The 22,008-nt window shown below is 43.6% G+C and overlaps 1 protein-coding gene across 21 annotated transcripts in view; it reads left to right on the top strand.

Moving 5' to 3' along the window:
• RAD51B (RAD51 paralog B) overlaps positions 1 to 22,008 on the top strand; it is a 575,587-nt gene that overhangs the window by 539,876 nt on the left and 13,703 nt on the right. For 15 of the 21 annotated variants that reach the window (XR_014789909.1, XR_014789878.1, XR_014789868.1 and 12 more), the window contains one exon: positions 13,144 to 18,745. The exons of 3 other annotated variants lie outside the window; for them this stretch is intronic. Coding sequence is in view for 13 of the 18 variants with exons in the window: in XM_084848164.1 (XP_084704290.1) it covers positions 13,144 to 13,280 (137 nt within the window). In the remaining 5 variants the exon portion in view is untranslated. Of the gene's footprint in view, positions 1 to 13,143; positions 18,752 to 22,008 lie in introns of those variants that run through there. 3 more of the 21 variants (XM_084848239.1, XM_084848151.1, XM_084848186.1) reach the window with 2 other exon arrangements.

Here is a 22,008-nt window from a genome sequence, read left to right as displayed (position 1 = left end):
ATCAGTCTGTTTCCTATTAAAGGGACAGGAAATTAGTGCTATTCTTAACAATTGTAACTGTGTCTTTTTATTCCATATTAGAATAGACCGATGCAACTATGTTAAAACATGAATCCATCTAATTTGTTATCTTTGATATAATACTGGTATTTCCACTCTTTCTATAGTTTTTCTTTTCATTAAAGTCTGTCATGTTGCTGCTGTTACATGGAAATCTTAATTACAATATAGACTAGGAACAAAAAAAACTTTCTTTTATCAGAAGAATTAAGGTGCTTCCGAATTCACTATTGTACCAAAAGACATTAAACTTGTTTAAGGTGCCTGGCTTAACTTCTATACTATGTAAGTATATTCTATACTCACACATTGTGCTTGTTTACAACTTAGCCTTCGTGCACTCACACTTTCCCTTGGTCTTTCAACTGCAGCCCCATCTTCTCTTCGTCTGTCTGTCTGTCTAGTAAATATGCCGTTTTTATTAACTTCCCCATATTATCTGTTTTATCTATATAGTTTGACAAGTGGATCAAGATGTGTTCTAGACATTCAACATGTTGTTGTTCTCATATTGCCCCAAGGGGGCAGTGGGGCACTAAAGCTGGGGCAAAATGTCTAAAGGCAACTATGAATATAGTCCACTGTCCATGTTCACTGGAAATCAAGTGAACATGGTAGAGATCACAAAACACATACTGAGCAGATAACTCAAGGAAGTGAGCAAAACCATATACTATGAGTAGTACTATCATATGCATGCACCAGCCGGTGCAACAGGGCTTTTGTGGTCCTAAAAATAATCCAAAATGAGCAGAAACCTTCGTTTTCAGGACAGGGCAGGTCAATGGAGCGTGCAGAAGGGAGACCTGCTGACTTGTCCTGATCTGGAAACGAGCATTTCTGCTTCTTTCTGGTGTTATTTTTAGAACTGCAAAAGCCGTTGCACAAGCAGTCACTCCCACAAGTACAACAGAACCAGCAGAGGCCCTGTTGTATACTGCCCTATAACTGAAGTCATAATAAGGATTAATCAAAGAATTTAGCATGTAGAACACATTTCTGCATTTTACAGATAAGGAATGGAGACAGAAATGACTTGATCAATATGAATTCTCTCTCACTTACACACACACACACAAGCAGTTTAGAGTCACTAACACAGAGAGCAGGACTTCACACAGAAAGAACAGCCACATTTAAATGCAAGCAAATGGAAACACAGCAGCACTTCATGAACGCAAAACTTTGCACATACACAAAGATGTGGTGCTGCCGGCGCCTCTCTTTCTCTCTCTCTCTCACACTCACACAGGCATACACACAATACTGGCTCCACCTGTGTCCCCCCCCCCCCCAAGCTGGCTTCTGTGGCTGAAAGCCTTCTGCATCCAGTTTTAGGAAGCAATTACACCATGAAAGGCATTCCTATGCAATATCTTTTAAGAAGCAAGTATTATCTTTGCTTGCGAAGGGAGAAAATGAAGGTATATTTTGGGTAGGCAGAAAAATGCTTCTAAGTTGGATGCCTGAAATTCAAAGCAAAAAGTTTACTATAATTCAGCCATTTTTCATTGGCTGAATTATACACAATTTATCTGGAATTTGCCCAGAGAAATAATACTCCTCACAGGGTAGGTTCTCCATATCAAATTTCATATTAATTGGATAAATTCTGCTTGATTTTACAAGGACCAGAACTTTCAACTGAAAAAGCAAGATGCTTAAAACGATGGAGCTTCTGCTTCATGATGCAGCTGCATAATTAAATGGATGTAATAGTTATTGGCTATTTTGTCATTCTAAGATCTCAGTTAAAAGACACAGTCCAAAAACAAAGCATCCAGTTCCCAGGTTTCACCTCAATCCCTGGATTTCACAATTTAAAGAACTGTAAGATTAAACATGATCTATTAAAAAAATAGTATGTTTTTCCTGGTTTTTCTTTTGTTTGTTTTTAGAACCATGGCATTAGACAGTTCCTTTCAGGTACAGCCTCTGGCGTTTATAGGGTGTTTCTTACTCATTCATCCTTTAATTCAGTGGGTGGGTCTCTTGCTTCTTCTGCCTTCTAGGCAGCTTCCTCCTAATACTCCCAGGGCCTGGCTCAGAATTGCTGAGGATTACTCAGGCCAATGGTGTTTGTGGCCTTCAAGACTGCATGTCTTCAGGGGCTGATAGAGATAAGAGCAGCAGAGGAGTGGGTGGATAGCTAGTCACTGCAGCTGCCCAAGGGCTGAGGGGGAGAGACAGAGAACATTCTTTTGAATGCATTCAGACACTCTGCTATTTCCTGCTTTGCTCTCCACCTGCTTTTACTTAATTGTTTCCTGATTTCAGCTCCTAGAAATCCTCCATTGGAGTAGCTAATCTCTCTGAAAAGTCTTACTTGAAACTGGTATGTTTGTGGGACTTTCAAAATGGAAAGTGATAGTTACCAGTTCATCCAGCCAGCCATATGTCTTTTAAAGCCAAATTCTTTAACGTAACTTTGTTAAAAGTGCCTGAAATTAGCAAACACAGCCCAAAAAAGGGCACGTTTAGGGGTTGTTGGCAAAAGCCTGTGAAACATGGCTCTTCTTGGACTGCCCCAGAAATGTGTGGCTGCTTTTAGGTTTTGTCATCTTCGCAGGAACTCTCTTGCGTTTTGTTTTTTCTTTTCATTTTCAGAAACTGCACAATTACATTTATGGCTAGCAGTTACCTTCTTTAAAATAAATGTGTTGTGTATTTTCTGTATTGTTTTCTGTGGTTATTTCACATCCTGAACACTGTTGGAGATAATCTGTTGAATCAGCACAATTCAACAAAGAATAATGATTTTAAAAGTTTAATAACTGAAGCCTGAAGAGAGATAACAAGGTCACAACATCTAGAGGAGAAGCTGTTATCAGTCTCTTGCAGCAAAAGTTCACAAGAGACCCTTGGATGGGAGGGAATAATAATTAATGAGGAAACAAAAATATGCCAGATTGTAGAATATTTAAACCATGAAAGAGAGATACTAAGTATTATTAAATATAGGAAAATATACTGTGTTGTACTAGGACTGGCCCTAACATTAAGGCAGAGTGAAGTGTCTGCCTTGGGTAGTAGATGCTGGGGGCCAGGGAGTGGTGATGAGTTGTTGGAGGACAGGGGTATGTCTGCCACACAACCTGCCCTGTGCCCCTTAAACTAGCCTGCTACCCTGAGGTGTGAACAACATAGCCCTGTCACCAGTGTGGGAATTCGATTCAGCTACCCCTCCAGATAGCATCTGCATGTAGAAGGTTGGGCGGAGCAACTTGTTCTTTGCCACCCGCTGCAAAATCCCTTGGAATAGTAGCAATCCTAAACACACTTATTAGGGAGTACATCCCATTGAATTTGGTCAGACTTACTTCTGAGTAAACATAGTTAGGACTGCACTGTAAAGGAGATGGAATTAGGCAGGGCCATTAAAACATTTTCTGTCTTAACACAAATGCAATTTTGGTAACGTGTCAATTCATTTTCTGGTGTTTTGTTTGTACATTTCTATGCAGGACCAGGTTTAGTATACAGACTGTTAATCCTTGTTTTAATAGGTATTGGGTAAAGCTTGTACCATTGTATACTACACAGCCTAAACCTTGCCAAACCCTTGCATTTTTGTGCAAGTATGTTCAAGATAAGCTAAACCATGAGTACACAAAGCTCACAGAGGTCTGAGAGAACCTTTCTCAGCTGGTTTGCAACACTGCAAAAAGCTCTGTGAATCAGAAGGGCCCACGTTCCTTTTGTCTACCTGTGCCACCTTGACCCAAAACCTATTGCCAAAGCAAGCATCAAACGACTGAGTAGAGGCACCATGTTTTGATTTTCTAAGCCAGTCTCAAGGCAATTGGCTCCAGAAGCCCCACTCTAACTCCTGCTGGAGCTGAACCAAAGAAAAAAAATGTGCTAAACCATCTAGCATGGGCAGTATCTAATACCTCTGGAACATAACATCCCTTGGTTCCCAGATGATTAACCAGGAAGTATGTATCATTTCCTAATTTGATCCCTCTACCTGTATATATTTTCCATAATGATTCTCTATTTGGGTCATCTCTAAGTAATATTATATTAGCCAGATTACAAGCTTTTAAAAAGCTTGTAATGTGTTGCCATTCAGGGCCTGCCAGGCTCCATCTTTGCAGGCTTTTAGGAAGACCCTGAAGACTTACTCGTTTACTCTGGCCGTCCCCGTATGATTTTGTTTTATCGTACTGAGTTGTAGCTGCAATTATTTTATAGGTTTTGCCTTATGCTGTGTTTATTGTTTTAGGAATGTTTGCTGTTTGTATTACCACATCAGTTTTTATTATATGAATGTTATTGTTGTGAGCTGCCTGGGAGGGCTTCTGCCCTGAAAGGTGGCCTCAAAATATCTAAAATAAATAAATACATGAGATATCATCCAGTTTTCCTTAGAGTAGTGTGACCCAATTTTTGGATGGTTGTGCGCAGATTTACAGTATGTCCTGACACAATTTCCACACGTTTTGTGCCTAGAAATATTGTGAGTGGCTTGTGCAGTCCATACTTTATTTGGCACAATGCTTGGCTTTGGACTTCCTTCACATCAAGGCGAGCGCCTTGTCAAATAGGCACTAACTAACCTCTCATATTATGCATCACGTGCTCCCATGCGAGCCGAGGCAAAGGGAGCGGTTTAGCAGACGCTCATCATGACAGTCCACATAGCCCCGCCCCTATGGAGAGGCCAGAAATGCAGGCGGCGGTTAATCCATATCAAGATCAGGCTGTTTGTGAAGATAAAGGGTCTTTGGGTGCAATCCTATTATGCATATTTAGACAGAAAAAAGTCCTACAACTACCAGCATTCCCCAGCCAGGACTTTTTTCTTTCTAGATGTGCATAGGATTGTGCCCTTAGATTCTCATTCAAGATCAACCCCCTGCCTCCAATACTTTGCATTATAACAGGGATAGCTCACAATTCTATACTGTTGTCTAGGGAAATTATTTTTCCTTCATCTACTGTGAGGATTGCAGCTAAGCACTGAGGGAGCAGGAAATTTTCTTGTGGGGACTGGCAGATGACATCAGCAGCCCTGTTAACCAAAAAGCACTGGCGTCACGTCCCCGTGAGCCCTGGCTCCACTATTGCTGGACAAAGGGCTCTTGAAACCACCACCCACTCCCTGCTAGCATGAACAGCAACAGAGTCTGTCAGGAATCATCTTTTTATGTACCTCAGGGAAACAGGATTGAGAAATGTAAGGGAAGAACTCTAACAGAGCTTCTCTTGTCATTCACACTGTGTGTGTGTGTGTGTGTGTGTGTGGGAGGGATAATTAAAAAGCTCTTTGTCTTGAAGTGAGTGCTAAACTACATAAGTGGCTTAACTGCTCTACCAAAACCTCCATTACTGTTCATACTGGGGAGCATGGGGTTGCCCAGTCCATTGTGCAAGCATGCGAGTGAGGTCACTTCATGCATACAATCAGTAGTAATGAGGTCACATGAAGTCCACTGTTATGGCTCTATACCTCTGTTATAGCAAAAGCCATGCATCTCAGCAATACAGAAATTTCTGAGCACATCTTTAATAATGTTAGGCCTTGGGGCGTGTTTTGGCGCAGCCTGTAATGGGGGAGGGGTGTCAGAGGCAAAATAAATAAACAAACCAGGAAGGTAACATTTTACAGGAAAAAAGTAGTTTAAAGGACTCTAATGAGGGAGGAGGGGAATGTTTGCAACTAGCCTTAACTATCTCGGATAATAGAACTGAGGCACATAAAAAGGTCACTGAGTACGTCTTCCTCCAAGATCACAGAGCAGCCCCTTCCTCCCACAGATAGTAAACTGATAAAAAAACCAGATCCCACAGCAAATGTTAACATTCTGATATGGATCTTGCTTACAATAATAAATTACCATTGAGTGACATCTGATAGGTCATGCAGCCCTATGTTCTATTTCTGTCTCTCATGTTTCTCCCCCTGCCCCCCACAAGTTCAGGAATCTTCTCTAGAGAGTGCATTTTTATAATGGTTTCCCTTATGAAGTTTAAAAACAATGTGTTTTAGAACTTTCCAGTGGGGAGAATATTAAGCCTGTAGCTCGAGTTAGTGTTAGGAGTGCCCCTTGGTCCAGAATTTTCCATCCCCTTTAGAAGCCAGATGTGTTACAAATTTCCTTCTTCTATTTTTGACCCAACTTTTCCTTAGATGTGATTATTTTAAACCTCTGAAACTATACTGTTCATGAATTATTAAATATTTGTTATATAGAACAATCCTGTAAATATATAATCCTTATTTGAGGGAAATGACAAAATAAAATGGCATTTTAATAATTTTATTCATTCATTCATTTTATTTAGTAGATTTGTATGCCATGGTCCATTTCCAAAAATATTTCTAAGCAGTTATATACATTTGAGAAGGCAAACACAGTGCCTTGCCTTACTCATAAATTCATGCACTCTTCCATTCTCCCAACTCCATGTGAATATCCTTGCAATATGATCCATGGATTTTAGTTAGCCTGCGGGCTTTGCATTAACCATTATTGCTTTTCTTGTGGTTCTGTAACCCTTTACTCTCGCCGTACATTCACCCACATTATTCAGAGTGCCCAGATTCCAAAAGTGACAGGACTTTTCAAGAGCTGTGAAGAAGACAGATCCTGTCATGGTATTCCAGCAATAGAGAAAATTATTATTTTAGAGCCTGTGGATGGTATAGAAGTTCTATCCCTCTTTTAGATTATAATCACCCTACACCTATCCCTACTTGGCAATGGAGGTAGTAGCAGTATGGGTAAAAGTGAATGTCAGTCTGCTTCTGTGTCTTAAGGTGCAATCCTATGCATGTTTAGAGAGAAAAAGCTCTACAACTCCCAGCATGCCCCAACCAGCTGCCTCGTTGGGGCATGCTTTGTGTGGGGGTGAATGACCGGGCTGGGAGCAGCAGTGTGGGTATGGCAATATTATGGCCTATTTGTAATTTGACTGGGTGCATCGAATGGAGCAGCAAGCTTTAAGTGATTATCAGTGTAATTAGTTGGAAATTAAAATTTGCCTCCAGATTAATCCATGGAAATAATACCAAGTAAAGATTTTAGGACTCTTGAAGGACCCTCTGCCATGTAAACTGCACAGACACATAATCTCCCTCCTCTTTGAGTCAAATTTTACACACACGAACTCCCTCAGCAATGAGCTTTCCTTCCAGCCCGGGTTGTATTGATAACAAGCAGACAGCTTGCCATTCTGGATGAAACTACTCTGGATCCCCCTGTACAAATACGAACCAGACGCACTTGACAGCGCACAGCTGAAATCAATGGCTGCATCTTTCGCAGTGACTGTCCAGAAAATATATTACACATTAAAGGGGTGAGAAAGAATAGCTAGAGGGTCAGGGTTTTATTTAAGAATGGGGACCCTGTGTGACTGGAGGAAGAGTGGGGTTTTATTGCATAATTCCTTTTACAATGCAGCATACTGCATAGACGGCCCCACAGACCTTGGATTTGTTTATGTTAGAAGACGTTTTGGTCCTAATGTATGACTATAATTGTGGTACACTATATTACTACATTTGATGAAAAAGGAAACATTGTTCAAGGAAAGAAGAGTACTTTTTTCTTAAATTGTAGGTTATCTTTATCTTAGGAAAAGCTCTTCCTTCGGCATTCCAAAAAAGATACCAATTTAAAATTATTGTTGTTTTTGTTGTTAAATATGTACATTTATTTACATTTAATCCATTAATCAGGGCTGGGGAACATGTGGCCCTTCAGATGCTGTTGGGCTGCAGATCTCATCATCCCTCACCACTGGCCATGCTGGTTGGGGTTGATGAGAGTTGCAGTCTAACAACATCTGGAGGGCCCCATGTTCCCCACCCCTGGTCCAAAAGCCAGAAAAAATATTCACTTGGCTGACACCTCTACTATTAAAGCAATAAAGAACTGTGTTCATATGTTAATAATTGTGTTTTACTGTTAGTTTATCTCTAGCCGTGGTACATTATTACATTGGGGCCCTTTTAACAGAAAATGTATTTCTAATGTTTTACTGTTTGAAATTTTTAAAATCGTTTTAAGGTTTAATTTTTTAAAATCATTGTGCGCATCCTGGATGGCTTTTTAGCAAATAAGGTAGTATATAAATGTTTATAATATCATACAACAACAACAACAACAACCACCTCCATCTCAGTTGGTTTTCTGAGGGTAATATTAAAAGGAAACCAAATTCTGAGCACTGCAAGGATGTCTGCTTTAAAAAGCCTTGCTTTTACTTTGTTAATGCTGAGGAGGAAAGAAGTATACTGTATTAGTATTGGAATCTACTTTCAAGTATCAATATAAAGAAAGTGTTCAGTGGTAAGGAGGTAATGCGTGCATGTTTTAGAGAGCAATCCTATGTCCCCTAGGCAGCATCTAGGGGAGATAGGATTTTTTAGTTTCCCAGTTCCAAGCTCGTAGACAGCACTATGAGCTCATAGCCTGGGAACCGTGCTCCCCGCCCCCTCCCCCTCGTAGCCAGGGCAGAGAGAACTGCCGCGGCTACCCCTCTGTGCCTGTCCATGCTCATAACACGGAACATGGGTAGGGCGAAAAGAGGGTGTTCCCAGGGGCGGGGCGGGGAGGAGACTGTAGTTTTAGACAGCTTCCTATGTGGCCTCCAGCCCCGTTCCTGCCCCCTCCTCCAAGCCACACTTAGACGCCCAAAACCAGGCATCTAAGGAAAACTGCAGGGCAGCCAGAGCATAGAAAGAATCCTCTCCTCTGTGCTTCAGCCGCCCTGCATTGGATAGGCAGTCACCTCCGACTTCACAGGCTGTCTATCACAATAGGATTGCGCCCTTAGTCTGAAATACCAACATCCATGCAAGAACGAGGAAAACATTCAATGAGCAAGGAAATAATTAATAGAGGTCACAACTAATATGCCTTGGGCTTATTTTATGGAAAGGTGAAGAATAAATGTAGCTAAACAGAAATAGAATAAATTCATTTCTATCCTGCTTTCCATCTGTGCATCTTGTAACAATATTGATATCTCAGCATATCTTCTCTGGTAAAATTGTAGAAATGAAACGCATGGAGCCAGCATAGAGGTCTGTTATAAATAGGACAATATCAACTAGATTATTAGTTATTTAAGCAAAATCACACTTGGGATTAGATCTTCTTCAATGTCAGTTTGGTGCAGAAGTCATCTCATGCCATCAGTATTCAACATTTCTCTCCAGTTGTGTTTGGTCACCTGGAATTGGGTGTGTACAGGATGGCCAGGTCACTGAGCACATTGCCACCACTGTAATTTGGTTGAAAGCCTACTTTTTTGCCTCCCAGCCATCTTAACAGAGGAAGCTGAGATCCAAAGGCAGATTATATAAGGGCAGGGAAATCCCCCCCCCACACACACACACACATCACTCAGAAAGTCTTCAAATAAAGTAATTTTGTTTGCTCTAGAGAGAGTGCCCCACTAATACTACAGCAGGGGTAAATAACTTCCAGTGTTGGGAGCTCCTTTTCTGTTCTGCAACATTGTGCAGGACGGCATGAATGCTACCCCTCTTACAAGAATTTGTGGAGTTCACATACAACCATCTTGTGGTCCAGTTATGGCCCTGGTTGCCTTTGTTCCATTCGTGAAATGTTAAGCTCACTTCTCTTGAGCTAAACTTGCCTTTGCTCTTGACAATAATTCTTCATAGAAAGAGGATCGAAAAAGCTCCCCACTACTCTTGGGTAGTCTTAGTGTGATTTAAATCATCCAGCTGTAAGGGAAGTTAATTGCTCCTGGAAGAACGATCCTCAAAGCGGTCACTAGCAGATGTCTTCAGCCAGGAGAGTATTAAAGCTTGTTGCTGTTCCCAGCAGACGATCTTAGCCTATGATTATTGGGTTGTTTTTTGATTTTTTGGCCAGAGTGTGTGTGTGTGTGTGTGTGTGTGTGTGTGTGTCAAATGGGCACACACCAGACATGCACCACGCATACCCACTGCTATATTTGCTGGTGTAGCAAATATTTCAAAGGAGGGAGGGGAAGAACCTTCAAAAGATATCTCTGTAGAATGGCAAATAGGCAGGAGTGTGAAAAGTTAGATAATGTTAAAAAGACATCTCTTGTGAAAACAGGTAAAAATAATTTTAAAGAGATAATTGTAAGGCCTCATATAGGTAAAATAGCTGTGAGACAATGTCCAGGGTTAAAGGAGTTAGGAAAAACAACTATCACTAGCATTGCTAGATTAGTAACTATTTTGTTATGTAGTATCTTTAGTGCTAAAAATACTAGTACAGCTCAAATTGGACACAGTGTTTGATGTAAAGTGTACAAACTACTAGTGGCATTTATGGGAACAAATAATGAGGAAACCAGACCCTGTGGACTTTATTGTAATTAGAGTGGCTTGCAAGGTTATTTATTTTATTGCATTTATATCCTGCCGTTTTTTCTCTTGCAAGAAACCCAAGGTGGCTTACATTATCCTCCTCCTCTCTATTTTATCCTCACAACAACAACCCTGTGAGGTTGGTTGGGCTGAGAGTCTGTGACTGGCCCAAAGTCACCCAGTGAGCTTCCATGGCCGAGTGGGGACTAGAACCCTGATCTCCCGGCCCCCAGTCCAACACTCTCGCCCCTACACCACACTGGTTATTGAGAAGCACTGCCAGTTCAGTGCAGTCTCTTTCATATTCTTCTGGTGTTGTTTCTCCATACTAGTTTGGCTCCAGAGATGCCTTGTGTGAGCAGAAAGGAACTTCTGTTTGCACAAGGCAGCCCTGCTGAATCCTCCCAATTTCCCCATCCCACTGTTGTCCCCGGTACTTGATCACATGCCATTCCACAGTTTCCTTCATCCCTCATGAATAGCTTTTCCGGGTGCGCAGGGGGCTGTAGTGGGAGGGGGGAGCCAGGAAAGCCCCATTACACCAGTGGATATCTCATCTAGCTCTGAATCCCACCTGATGTCTGAAAGGGAATGTGCACATCTCACCCGCTCATCAGATGTGCAAGCTGACTCTATATTGGGAGTTTGGACATTCTGAAGCTACTCACAATTTGCTGAGATATGCAGCTTAGTTTTTTTCTAGGGTTTTCAAGTGGCAAATAAGAGCTCCATTTCTTGAACAAGACAAGAACTTCAGGCTAGATCCTGGGTACTTCTGTGTTTTGCAAAGAGCTAGTTCATCTGGTATGGTGATTTCATAGCCTAACTTTACTTCCTTGGAGATAGGGTGATAGTGCTATGAAGGAGAGCACAGAAGAGGTGCTTCTATTTTTCTTTTCTTTGTCTTTAAAAAAACCCATACCTGTTCCCTTTCTTCTTCCAGAGGCCACATGCTGCCCTCTCCCCAACTTTCCAGTTGATATACTGCTTCACATTAGACTCATCATCGGCCTTTTGTGTGCATCCCCATACTTTCAAACTGCATCTTTACCCAGCTTTATTGACATACTTCAGCGCTTTGTTCCTGAACAAAAGCCGTTGGCTCATCTAGGTGCATGTTGCCCTGTGGGGGTCCTTGGAGGAACTTTGCTTTTCAGCACTACAATGGCGCTTGTTTGAATGATCAGCTGAAGAAATCCAACATGGGGAAGCACATATTTGCCTAGGTCTCTGTCACCTTGCTGTACAATTAGCAGCAGCAAACATTTCTTTTCAGTCTAAACTCCCCTCCAAACAAGGAGATGTAATCTGCAGTAATTCATTATCACTGAATATTTTTCTCCTGATAAGAACTGGATCCTTGCTACTCTATTCATTTCTTACCTTTTCATTTGCCTATAGCAATGAGTGGATGATCTTAGGGGACATCCTTACTACAGGCTTCAATATTTTCCTCCACCTCATCTACACCCTTTGGCAATTTGAAGTTTGAGCTCTCGCCTTTCTTTACTGCTCCTCAGGCCATGTACTGGCCTGGTTTGGGGAATACTCTCCCCAAGTCTGTCTCCTACACAACAGAGGAACATTGTTCCGGTGCAGCTTGATGAATGGCTGCAAGATAAATTTGTTTAAGCTCCCCTGGCAGTGTCCAACCTTAGTAAATACTTTTGCCTTTAGAAAATCTCTAATACATAGATTGGCTAGAGTAGCTGAGAGGGCTGTTTGCCCTTCATCACATATTCTCTGAGGGCTGAGTTTCCTGATAAATATGGCTTGGTCCACATCCTCAGCAGATACAAATCAGATATGTTTCATCAATTTCAACGGAAACATACCAGTCTACACCCACTGAATGTTGGCTCATAGACAAAGGCGTTGCTCAGCTCAGCAGGTGGAGGAGTCTGAATGTTGGCTTGTTCCTATTAAAGCCACCAGTGGGATTGAGGGATTTTACCCCATTTAATGCTAAATGCTGCCATCTCTCATGAGGGAGCTTGCACCTGTAAGCATTCCCCATTACTTTGGTGCTTAGTGTGAGGACAATTATAATAGCGTGGTTTGACCTTCTACAAGTTCTCAGTCAGTCAAATATGTATTATGGGTGGAACAGTCCTAAGTATGCAGGTGAGGATCTGTGTCCAGAACCCTGCTGCCTCACAGTGGGCAGAAAGTGGGGGAGAAGGTTTTTTTAAAAAATTATTTTACCAGTTTCTGTGCCGACTCGTTTTTAAAAACCATCATGTCCCTGGAATGCCCCATTCTGGCCCCCAAAACACTGCGGGGGTGGGGATCAGCAATGGTGGCAGAACTTCCCCTTGAAGTACTGGGGAGGCCTCTGTCTACAGACTATTACAAATATAGGTGGTAAGTATAATTTGCCTTGGAGAGGACAGCCAAGTAAAATGGGGAAAATATTTTTGGTCAAGAACAGTCAGTATAAAATACAAATTAAAATGGACTATTTCAAGTGGTCTCTCTCCCAGCTGACCTGGTGCCTGGAAGCCCCTGGAATAATTGATCTGACTGCTGCAAGAATAATGATTCTTGCATTTATAAAAATCAGAAGAAAAATGAGGATGCACATATCAACCAATCAGAGACTAGCTGACATTGGGAAATAGTTGCTTGATGGGGTAAAGAATCCAGTCTCTCTTTGCCTGCAGAAATAATATTATTCAAACTTAACACACACACCAACACAGGCATGTATAGCACATCATATTTACTGAATGTGTTTTATTTATTGTGTGTTTCAGAATTAGATCAAAAGGATCAGCTATGTTGCAGCTGGGAAGGAACAGGTCCTGCACTGCATGCAATAAAAGTGAGGAAAGATACCTTTAACATTGAACCTGAAATGGCTTTATCCAGCTTCACCAGTGATACTCCCTAGTTCACAGCAGCTGTTCAACAGTACAAACAACTGGAAAAAGAGAATGCTGAAGCCCAGAGAACAAAGAAAAGTCACTTGATCTGAATAGATACTATGTTTTTCTTGGTCTGGAAGAACTTCTGTATGAGTTGCTTTTTTTGTGTAACTGTGATGGCTACCAGAGATTTCTGAACCAATGATAAACTCTAGAGTCTTTAATCTTTCATGTTCTCCTTAATTAACATTAGCATAAACACAGTGGAAGGTAATATTCTTGAACTCCATAGGCCAGGTATAGGAAATGTGGTGCCTGAGGCCACCAATGTGCCCCCAGAAACTGCCAAGGTCTCCTACCCCCTCCCACTTTAAAAGATTTTTTAAACATATTTGCTTATAGGCTGCTGGGATTGTTGTGAAATAGGTTTCTGTTTCTGAAAACTGGGTTCAAAGGAGTTGTTTCATCTGCTGGGGCTCAGACCCCACTTCTGCCTTGTGCTCAGTCTTGTGGACAGGTTACGTGTCTTTGCCATGCCTCCCATTTTGTGGTGATGCCCAGGACAGTTTCTCAAATTTCCAAATGTGTCCATGGCCCCAAAAGGTTGACTACTCCTGCAATAGGCTGATGTCCTTTGCTGGTTAATAGAACTGAGATATAGTTCCGTGTTTGTCTTCCATTTTCTGTGCATTTTAAATTAATCTCTGTCTATTGTCGGATGCAGCAAAAACTAATCCACAAGGTTTGAGAACTTACAGTGAACTCTGCCAGCCTTCGGTGTCCATCATAATCTTCAAAGCACACTTACAGCAAAATCCAAAAGGCCAACATGAATTTCAACTAGTTGGGTTTCCATTTCAGCTAGTTGGTTTCCATTCTCAAAACAGTTCACAAATATTAGGCTAACGTCATACACTTTTGCTGCACCAAAGTAGACCAGCTTTATGGGAGAAAAATCACATAATTTGTCCATACTTGACAGCAAGGATATATTTACATGCCTCTTTTGAAGGAGAGCCTCCAGCCTCTGCGATCCACACTCAACTATGATATCATCCGGAACTATCTCTGTCAGAAGCAGCAGTGCGGGGGAGACCAGTGTGGATGGTGTGATCTTTCTAGCAGCACTATGGAAAGTGCAGTTGCATTATGAAGCAATGACAAACATAATAACAAATAAGCATTTATATAGTGACTTGGAGCATTCAAAGCACTTCAGGAACATTATCTTGTTGTAATACAGTAGGTCAGTATTATTATCACCATATTGCAGATTAGGGTTCTAGAGCTGAAAGACAATGACCTGTTTAATGTCACCTAGTGGGTTTATGGCAGAGGTGATATCATTCTTTCAGCCACTGCGCTACATAGAATCATAGAATAGTAGGGTTGGAAGGGGCCTACAAGGCCATTGAGTCCAACCCCCTACTCAATGCAGGAATCCAAGTCAGAGCATCCCTGACAGATGGCTGTCCAGCCTCATCTTGAATGCCTCCAGTGTGGGAGAGCCCACCACCTCCCTAGATAATTGGTTCCATTGTCATATTGCTCTAACAGTCAGGATGTTTTTCCTGATGTTCAGCCAGAATCTGACTTCCTGTAACTTGAGCCCATTATCCTGTGTCCTGCACTCTGGGATGATAGAGAAGAGATCCTGGCCTTCCTGTCTGTGACAACCTTTCAAGTACTTGAAGAGCACTATCATATCTCCCCTCAGTCTTCTCTTAAGGCTAAACATGCTCAGTTCTTTCAGTCTCTCTTCATAGGGCTTTGTTTCCAATCCCCTGATCATCTTTGTTGCCCTCCTCTGAACCCTCTCCAGTTTGTCTGCATCCTTCCTAAAGTGTGGTGCCCAGAACTGGACACAGTACTCCGGATGAGGCCTAACCAGTGCTGAGTAGAGGGGAACTAGTAATTCCCGGGATTTGGAAGCTATGCTTCTATTAATGCAGCCCAAAATAGCATTGGCCTTTTTTGCAGCCACATCACATTGTTGGCTCATATTCAGCTTGTGATCGACAACAGTTCCAAGATCCTTCTTGCTTGTAGTGCTGTTGAGCCACGTATCCCCCATCTTGTCACTGTGCATTTGGTTTCTTTTTCCTAGGTGCAGAACTTGGCATTTATCCCTATTAAATGTCATTCTGTTATTTTCTGCCCAGCGCTCCAGTCTATCAAGATCACTTTGAATTTTGTTTCTATCTTCCAAAGTATTAGCTATCCTGCCCAATTTTGTGTCATTTGCAAATTTCATCAGCATTCCCTGCACCTCCTCCTCCAAGTCATTAATAAAAATGTTGAAGAGCACTGGGCCCAGGACTGAGCCCTGCAGTACCCCACTCGTTACCTCTCCCCGGTTTGAGAAGGATAAGCACTGTTTGAGTCTGATTCTGTAGCCAACTGTGGATCTACCGGATCGTTGTTTCATCTAGCCCACTTTGAGCTAGTTTGCTCATCAGGATATCATGGGGCACTGTCGAAAGCTTTGCTGAAGTCGAGGTATATGATGTCCACAGCATTCCCACAGTCCACAAGGGAGGTGACTTGATCAAAAAATGAGATCAGGTTCTTGACAAATCCATGTTGGCGTCGAGTAATCACTGCATTGTTTTCAAGGTGCTTCCAGATGGATTGCTTTATCATCTGCTCCAGAATTTTCCCAGGGATTGAGGTCAGACTGACTGGTCTGTAGTTCCCCGGTTCCTCCTTTTTACCCTTTTTGAAGATAGGGACAACATTAGCTCTCCTCCAGTCATCTGGCACTTCCCCCGTCCTCCATGATTTCTCAAAGAGAATAGACAGCGGTTCTGAGAGTTCTTCTGCCAGTTCCTTTATTACTCTAGGATGCAGTTCATCTGGCGCTGGAGATTTGAACTCATTCAAATTAATTAGGTGTTCCTTGACCATATGCCTATCGATCTCAAGCTGCAATCCTGCCCCTTCAACCTGTACTTCACCTTCGCCAGGGGGGTCATAGACCCTCTTTTGGGAGAAGACTGAGCCAAAGTAGGAATTGAGCAGTTCTGCCTTTTCTTTGTCATCTGTTATCGTTTTGCCATCCTTATTTAATAGCTGAGCCACCATTTCTTTCCTCTGTCTTTTACTATGCACGTGTCTGAAGAAAGCCTTTTTGTTGTTTTTAGCATCCCTCGCTAACCTCAGCTCGTTCTCAGCTTTAGCCTTCCTGACGCCATCCCTGCAATTCTGTGCTACCTGCCTGTACTCTTCCTTAGTTACTTTGCCTTCCTTCCACTTCCTATATGTGTCCTTTTTTTGTTTTCAGGTCATCTCTAAGCTTTTTGCGAAGCCACATTGGCTTCTTCTGTTGTCTTCCACCTTTTCTTCTGGTTGGAATTGTTTGTAATTGTGCCTTCAGAATTTCCTTTTTTAAAAGCTCCCACCCATCTTGGACTCCTTTCCTCGTTAGCGTCGCTTGCCATGGGACCTTACTGATCATTGTTCTGAGTTTATTAAAATCAGCTTTCCTAAAATCCAGGGTACGCATTTGACTACACTCGGCTTTTGCTTCCCTTAGAACCAAGAACTCAAGTACAACATGCTTGCTTTCCCCCAGAGTTCCTGTAACTGCTACTTTATCCACTAAGTCATCTCTGTTGGTTAGGATCAAGTCAAGGATAGCCGATCCTCTAGTTCCTTCCTCTACTTTCTGTAGGAGAAAGTTATCCACCACACAAGTCAGGAATTTCCTGGAGGGGCCATGTTTTGCAGAATTTGTCTCCCAACAAATATCGGGGAAATTGAAGTCCCCCATTACTACTACATCATGCTTCCTTAAAACATTGGCTATTTGCTTTTCAAAAGTTTCATGCTTGTCTTCTCCTTGATTGGGTGGGTGGCCAGTAGTAGACTCCGACCACCAGGTTCCTTTTATTCTTTGCTCCATTTATTTTGATCCAGATGCTCTCGATGGGGCTACCAAGCTCATCCTCCTGTATTTCTGTGCAGAGATATGTATTTTTCACATACAGTGCAACCCCGCCTCCCTTTCTGTTCCTCCTGTTCTTTTTGAACAAGTTATATCCTTCAATTGCTGTATTCCAGTCATGACAGACATCCCACCAAGTCTCAGTTATACCTATCAAGTCATAATTTCCCTCTTGTATTAAGAGTTCAAGTTCGTTCTGTTTGTTTCCCAGACTCTGGGCATTAGTATATAGACATCGAAGACCATGTGCTTCATAGTCTGGCTTTCTTCCTACATGTGTCTGAAGACTATTATTGGGCGCTATTAGAGCTGTTCTCTCTGTTGCAGTGCATGAGCCTACGTCCATTGTTACCCCCAACTTTACATCTCCCTTCCCCGTAGGATTCAGTTTAAAGCCCTCCTGATGAAGTTTTTCATGCTGTGGCCAAACACATTCTTCCCATTCTTTGTGAGGTGCAACCCGTCCCTTGCCAACAGCCCATCTTCCAGGAAGTATAGCCCGTGGTCCCAGAATCCAAATCTCTCTCATCGGCACCACCTTTGTAGTCAGTCACCAGGAGTATTTTTCGTTCCCTTTCTATCCCTCTTCTAACTACTGGAAGGATGGATGAGAAAACTATCTGGGCCCCAAAGTTCTTGAGTTTCCTTCCCAAAGCTTCAAAGTCTGATGTGATTTCTTCGTAGCTCCGCTTGGCGGTATCATTTGTTCCCACATGGATGAGAAGAAAGGGATACCTGTCAGTGGGCTTTATGAGTGCAGGCAACCTTTCAGTCACGTCTCTAATCTGTCCTCCAGGGAGGCAACATACCTGGTGAGTCCACGGATCTTCGTGACATACTTGGGACTCGATCCCATGCAGCAAGGAGTCTCCCACTACTACCACTCTTCTCTTCTTCTTCTTGTAGGCCTGGGTTTCATCGCCTCTGACTGACCTTCAGCCTCTTGCTCACTCTCATGCAGGTTCCCCTGTGATTCTTCCTTTGCAGGCTTTCCTCCAGTCTCATCCGCAAGTACCTGGAATCGGTTCCACAGCTCCATTGCTTCCACTGGTGCAGAGTGGTGTCTAGTTCTTCTCCTCCTAACTGTCACCCTTTTCCAAGGAGTATCCTCTACTCCTTTGTCCTTCACCTCAGCATTTCCCACTTCTGCCTCATCTTGCTATTGCTCTTCAAGCCTCTGGTCTTCCCTTTGCTGCTGTAGTTCCCCCATTCTGTCCAAGAACTCTTCGTGTTCTCTTATTCCCCAGAGGGTCGACAGTCGCCGCTTCAGTCCACTTACTTTTTCTTCCAGCAGCGTGATCAACTTGCACTTGTTGCAGGTGTAGGCCATGTTGTTCTCAGGCAAGAAAACAAACATTGCACACACCTTGCAGGTCACCACCACTGGAGAGTCTTGTCCTTCCATAGCCTCTTTTCCCTTTTTGTGTCTAGCTTTGTGATTGTTCTAGACTAGCCTGTGCCTGCTCCTCTACTCAGTAGAAGTTAAAAGCAGAGTCCCACTGGTGTGGAAGTGTGTGTTACAAGAAAAATAAATGGGGAAAAAAGTTAGTTAAAAAAGAAAAAAAATGTTAGGGGCCTCCCCCTTGACCTCCCCTGCCGAAATCCCCTGGCCAACTCCTGTTTGCTCCCCCTGGTCGCTCGCTCTGGTCGCTCGCTCTCTGGGAGCCTGCTTGCTTCTGTAGTCCCTGGACCAGCTGGACCAGCTTGCTCTGCTCTGCTCAGCTGGGAGGCGGGAAACAGACTGAAGCTTCCTGCCCACTCAACTGCTGGGAGTACTCAGGCCACACACCCCCAATTCAGTTGGAGCTCTCAGAAGCACCTGGTGAGCTCACAACCACTCAGAAGGATAAAGGGCAGCCCCCTGGGCTTCCTGCAGCCCACTTACCTCTTAGCCTCTGTCTCCTTTGTCTCCTTTGTCTCTTCTACCACTGCAACTCCCCTGGCCAACTCCTGTTTGCTCCCCCTGTTCGCTCGCTGTGGTCGCTTGCTCTCTGGGAGCTTGCTTGCTTCTGTAGTCCCTGGACCAGCTTGCTCTGCTCTGCTCAGCTGGGAGGCGGGAAACAGACTGAAGCTTCCTGCCCACTCAGCTGCTGAAAGTACTCAGACCACACACCCCAATTCAGTTGGAGCTCTCAGAAGCACCTGGTGAGCTCACAGCCACTCAGAAGGATAAAGGGCAGCCCCCTGGGTTTCCTGCAGCCCACTTACCTCTTAGCCTCTGTCTCCTTTGTCTCCTTTGTCTCTTCTACCACTGCAACTCCCCTGGCCAACTCCTGTTCGCTCCCCCTGTTTGCTCGCTCTGGTCGCTTGCTCTCTGGGAGCTTGCTTGCTTCTGTAGTCCCTGGACCAGCTGGACCGCCTTGCTCTGCTCTGCTCAGCTGGGAGGTGGGACACAGACTGAAGTTTCCTGCCCACTCAGCTGCTGGGAGTACTCAGGCCACACACACCCAATTCAGTTGGAGCTCTCAGAAGCACCTGGTGAGCTCACAGCCACTCAGAAGGATAAAGGGCAGCCCCCTGGGCTTCCTGCAGCCCACTTACCTCTTAGTCTCTGTCTCCTTTGTCTCTTCTACCACTGCAACTCCCCTGGCCAACTCCTGTTTGCTCCCCCTGTTCGCTCGCTCTGGTCACTCGCTCTCTGGGATCTTGCTTGCTTCTGTAGTCCTTGGACCAGCTGGACAGCTTGCTCTGCTCTGCTCTTCTCAGCTGGGAGGCGGGAAACAGCCTCCCAGATGAAAAGATACCTGTTTTTGCAAGATAAGCACTTAGTTTGCTTCTTACACTTATGGTTCATCATGCAGGTACTAAATGAAACATATTGGGAAGAAGGTCAGGATATTCCAGGGGTGGAGAACCTCAGCACCAGAGGCTAAATCTGGCCCTCCTGGGGTCCCAGTCCAGCCCTCCGGGAGTCCCAGAGGACCACACCTGCTTCTGCCGGCCCTACCCCCTTTCCCCCAACTACCAATCTTTTCATGGTTTCCTGGCTTTCGTGCAGTTTTTTCCCCACTCTACAAGGTTGAAATGCCCCTCCTAAGGCTTAGAGACTGGCAATAAGAGCTTTAAGCAAAAATGTGCTGGTATTTTTGTACTTTGGCCCCATCCCTTTTGCCTTTGGCTCCGCCCCCTTTGTCTTTGGCCCCGCTCACCACTGGAATGAGGCCCCCGAGAGCTTCTCCAAAAATTGAATTCAGCCCTCAGGCTGAATGAGGTTCCCCACCCCTGGAATATTCCTTAAGGGCACAATCCTATGCATGTTTAGACAGAAAAAAAGCCCTACAACTCCCAGCATTCCCCAGCCAGCCATGCTGGTTGGGGAATGATGGAAGTTGTAGGGCTTTTTTCTGTCTAAGCAAGCATAGAATTGTGCCCTAAGTCTTTCAGTAAGCAAATTAGGGATGACATTTTTAATATATTCTCACACATAGTTACCTTTGGAACTCCTGTCACGAACATTCAGACCATCTGTTTTTAAAGGCTAGATTATATCAAACTTCTTTTTCATATACAGACACCTTTGGAAGACAAAATAATACATCCAATGAAAAACAATGATAAGTACAGATTCTACTTAGGCTCTTGAAAGTTTTTCAAGTCCTAGCCTGAGGCAAGCCAAAGCTGTTTGGCTAGTAGATCAGTGAGGGGCGTAAAAGTGTATGCAACCAACCATGCTTAAGAAGAGATGTCTTTGGGACAAATACCTTAACTACTCAGCCTGGCTGGGCTACCATCTGTAGAAAGGGGGGCACTGAGTATTCACGAAATACAGTATGAGGAGTTAAATGTTTTTCTAATTTGATATAGGACTCCTCTTCACCCTTTTAATAGCTTGGGGGGGAACAACCATACAACCTCAGTCCATGTGACAATATTAACACTAAGACTTTCCCCATGCCTTTCAATAGAGGGAGCAGTCCCACACACAAAAGAATCAAGCAAAGAGCTGCCACCTCCTCCAACTTCCGACCCACCAGCCAGATGCAGGAGGTCCCCATATGGCCCATACCATATGACCCCACCCTCTCTCCATCCCAGACCAGAATCAGCAGTTGATCAGAGATAAGAGGTTTTCCTGCTCCCCCACACACCCCTCAATGCATTTAGGCTTTGGAAAAGCCTCCATTTGTGCCAAGAGAGGCTTTTTAAAAGCCTAATGCAGCATGAGGGGTGTTTTCAGAGAGGTCGCTGCTGGGGAGGAAAGGACCAACCCCTCCCCAACTCTGCAAACCCCCCTCCAAAATCACCCCTCTCCAGCTGCAAACAGGTTTTTTAAAAGTATAAATGTAGCAGGGGAGCATTTTCAGGGGAGAGGAGTACGTTTTGTGTGCGTGAGTGTGAGAGTGTGTGTATCAGCATGTGAATGGGGTGTGTGAAATCACATTGGGGACCACATGCCAGCAGTGGGGTGCTTGTGCTCCCCCCCCCCACGTTTGGTTGTGGTCCCACCCACTGCTCTTACGCAGGCCCGGAGCTAATTCATCCCTCAGCCCAAAAAAGGTTCCCTACCACTGCTTTAAATTAATAGGCAATTATTTTGTCTAAGTGGGGAGTGTTCCATACATGCACTGGAGCTCCTGTGTGCAAAATTGTTCACCATATCATGACAATTACTCCACATAACCCCATTCAGGGAAGAGACTGTATCTCTTTTGAGACATCATTTGGGACTACGGCGGCTTTATTTTTATTAATGCACATGTGGGGGGGGGGGTAGCGTAAATCCCGAGGGAATCTTTTAGAACCATACACTTGCTTTTGTCTCCAGTCACAAAGAAATTGTTGCTACAGCTACCAAGAGCATTATTCTG

Source organism: Heloderma suspectum, chromosome 1 (assembly GCF_057233095.1).
Source record: "Heloderma suspectum isolate Gila_16-S chromosome 1, 16-S_ref, whole genome shotgun sequence".
Lineage (NCBI taxonomy): Eukaryota > Metazoa > Chordata > Lepidosauria > Squamata > Helodermatidae > Heloderma > Heloderma suspectum.
This window is presented reverse-complemented; position numbering and strand designations above follow the sequence as displayed.